Consider the following 3,854-nt stretch of genomic DNA (forward strand, 5'->3'; position numbering starts at 1 on the left):
ACACACGTTCATAACAGTTAATTGAAAAAATATTTGGATGACTTAAAATGAATTAAAAGATATTTATGAATCATTTCAACAAATGGATAAATCAGTACATTGGTCAAGCTGATCATATACTCTTTACTCTCTATCATATATAAAAATACATAGTCTACATTAAATGCCTTCCAAGAATCCATATTTCTGCATGATTATTCAAGAATAAATGGAAAAAGCATCAGATTCTTTTGGCTCGGCAGAACAACCTTTTGAGGTGTTTAGAAATTTCTTTCATTTTGAGCCCATATATGAGTGGATTAAACAAAGGATGATACAAAACTATTTGTAACGTCATTATTAGACGTGCCATTTTTGGAAAATTAGATTCCAGTCGAGCTATACTGACATCATATGCACTCAAACAGGTGAAGCTAATTAAAACCAACAAGTGGGGTAAACATGTCTCTGCTGCTTTTTTCCTGACTTCTCTACAACTTTGGTAGGTTAATATTAATATCCTTATATATGTAAAAATTACAAAGAGCATAGGGAGTAGTACTAAATTGAATAAAATAACCACACCATATATTGTCACAAATTTTGATCTCACACAATGAAGACTATAAATTGCATTGTTACAAAATATTCCTTTTAAATTAAAGTTGCACAGTTTAGTATCAGCAATCTGTATTACTAGCACTGCCGTTAGACATGCTGGCAAAAGCCACGCTAAAACCAGAAAAATACTGATCATGTTTTTTCTCATGATAACTGGATATTGCAGAGGTTTACATATAGACACATACCTGTCATAAGCCATGGCTGACAACAGTAAGAAATCGGACATGCCTAAAGTGTAAAATATATAAAATTGAAAAAAACAGGCTGAATATGATATGATCTGTTTTTCAGATAAAAAGTCAATTAACATCTTTGGGTAGATTGCAGTGCTGTAAAGAACAGAGTTCAGTAACAAAGCTGCAATGAAAACATACATAGGCTCATGAAGGTTTTCGTGAACCCATATGAGACACACAATAATGATATTACTGCAGATTATTAGAATATATACTGTAAACATGATCAAAAAATAAACATATCTGTATTTTTCCACTTCCACATACCCATCAACAGTTATATATGTTACATTTAATTCATCATCCATTAAGGTTGTCAAAAAGTAGAAGTTCAGCAATAAAACAGATTACAAATGACTGCTTCATTCAATTTCTTCATTCATAGATAATCTACCTTGAAATACACTCATGTTCATCTCAGACATTCACACAGTGAACTGTCTCTGTGTCCATGGAATGTTTTTTATTGGATTGCTTGACCCTCTATGGATCTCATTAAAGTCTTCACCAAAATAGCAACTACTAGCACTTAACTTTACCAAACTCTAGAGGCCTAAAGTCGCAGCAATTGTTTGGCCTACTTTGCTTGGGCGTGTGCCCCATAATACAACATAACACCCCACACCATTAAAATTGGGATCTGGGAAAAAGTGGAAATAGATAGATATCTTCTGCACCAACTGCTATTTTCCCCTTGGGTTTTTATGCTCAACTGGGATAAATGTGTTAAAACATATATATTAATGTGCACTAATACAACGTTTTTAAAGATGCTTGCGTTGCTACCCCAACTCAAAATATTTGCCAATATTGAGTATGAATACCAGAGCACCAATGCTATCACCCACATTTTTAAATCTGCTTATCACACCTCATGTGATACACAGATGTTCACAAGATAATGGATTGCTATTGTATAACAAACTGAATCTGTAATAGATAGAACCTTTATTGTCCTCCAGTAAACATATGTAAAACATCCAGATAACCTTACTGCAGCATACCAATATACATGGTGATGTGGTCATGTCTCGTTTACAAAGTCAGAGTTTGCCCTGATACCAATCCAGTACAGGGGAATAATTGCATCTTGTTTAGATATCTTGATTATTGTTTAAAATGTGTCATTGTTGCGCGACAATGTAGTTAAACATATCACTGTTCAGATATGCTCTGCCTTGAGAGTTGTCTGATGTAAAGCAAACATTTTAAGGAATAATCCACTAAAAGCACATAATCATGGAGCATCTTGTGGCCTTATGGTCCCTACTTCAATTCTGGCTGATTACGTTTTTTCTCTTATTGCACGTCTTTATCTCTAGTGAAATACAGAAAAAAAGAATAAAGAATCTGTATTTTCACTACATCCATGTTTGGCAGGGCTTGTTTTCTGGGAGTTGATGTGAATGGTAGTAGTATGTAGAGGCTGTGGGGATGGGGGCTGCGGCACCCCTGAGAAAGTTTTACCAAAATAAGTGGCCAATCAGACTGATCAGAGCTGCAAGATTTTTTACCTAGAACCCGGCGCTGCAATAGGTGGCAGCCTGACATGACAGCTTCGCTCTGCTTTACTTTTTTTTTTACTTTTAAGATATTTTTTAAACTTAATTTGAGATTGTGTTTCTGGGTTAAAAGTTACTTGTAATAGTTAGTTGTTGTTTTTTTGTGTGATTTAGCAACGTGTGAGGTTGTTTGGATGAGATTTGACAGCAGTGGCAGCAAAATGTGCATGACAATGCCCTCAGCAACCACCAAACAACAACAACAGAGGGCCTTCAATTCATGTGAAGAGCTCTTCCAGTACCAGGATGTACTAGTAGCTTGTCCGAGGGAGATACCCGGCGAGCTGAGGATAAGGAGGAGAGGTGAAAATATAAGCCATGTCTTCCCTCGGTTGTCATGGGGAATGTGCGCTCTCTGAATAACAAGATGGATGAACTCTCTGCCCTAGTGAGTGGACAGCGGGAGTAACAGGAGTGCAGTGTTATATGCCTGACAGAGACGTGGTTGAACGGAAAGATACCAGACTTTTAAGTGGAACTACTCTGCAGACACGGCATCCCAACGCTCTCCCCATAATCCACAGAAATTTCAGCCACGTTGAGATCTCAAAGACACTGACTAACTTCACCCAGTATGTGACCTTTAACACCAGATGGAATAGGACCTTATTATATGCCAACGTTAAGAAGGCATATAGTGCCACAGCCCTCCCTCCCCTTGGAAAATCAGACTTGACTCGACTTGAGCTAATTCTACTTGCTAAATCTTACGCTATGTGTTAGCTCAGTCCGTGTGTTCGTTAAATGAAAGGATAGGAGAAGATGAGCGGTCTCACAGGCTATTTTATTTAGCAGTAAATGAATAAAACATACAGAGCTCTGGGTCGAGATCTTCCTGTCCCTGATGAACAACAGTGGTTTGTCAGTTCATGAAGTCTGACTCCTGTGCTTTCCCTGACCCATTTATACACAAATACAGAATGTTGATGCAATGTGTGAGGTGTTGTCGTCTCTTGATTGGCTGTTGATCTGACTCCATCCTCCATCTTCTCACAGTCCAGGATATGTGACTTTCCTGTGACCTCCTTAAAACAGGCGCAATAGTGACTTCCATGTGACCCCCTTCTTCTGAAACTACACAATCACAGACATCCTGTGGGGAGTTTTAAGGGTTAGTTCTGCATCGTTTAACACAGGATGGTCAGGGCTCTGACTGAATGTTTGACCCCGATCTCCTGTTAATAATAAACCTTTAACCTATACAAGTGGGACGTGTCAACGCTGGTTTCCTTCTTCATCCACACATCAAGAATCTACCTATTTAATTAAACTTCAGGGTAAACTGTCTTCCAGCTGGGATGCATTCTTATTACACAACAAGCTTACTGCTTTCAAATTGTGACACATAGGACCACATATTTATATGAAACAAACAATAAAGTAATTAATCCCCTTATCTGATATTTTAGCAGTGGCCAATTCATAGCATATATCTACAAACTGGACCCCCAGA

At 37.7% G+C, this 3,854-nt stretch overlaps 1 protein-coding gene across 1 annotated transcript; it reads right to left on the reverse strand.

Moving 5' to 3' along the window:
- Positions 1 to 220: 220 nt before the first annotated feature.
- LOC133993015 (olfactory receptor 11A1-like) lies at positions 221 to 1,147 on the reverse strand. The gene has a single exon (XM_062431839.1). It carries the CDS (start codon positions 1,145 to 1,147, stop codon positions 221 to 223), a length of 927 nt encoding a protein of 308 aa, XP_062287823.1.
- Between the last annotated feature and the right edge of the window lie 2,707 nt (positions 1,148 to 3,854).

Source organism: Scomber scombrus, chromosome 13, assembly GCF_963691925.1.
Source record: "Scomber scombrus chromosome 13, fScoSco1.1, whole genome shotgun sequence".
Classification (NCBI taxonomy): Eukaryota; Metazoa; Chordata; class Actinopteri; order Scombriformes; family Scombridae; genus Scomber; species Scomber scombrus.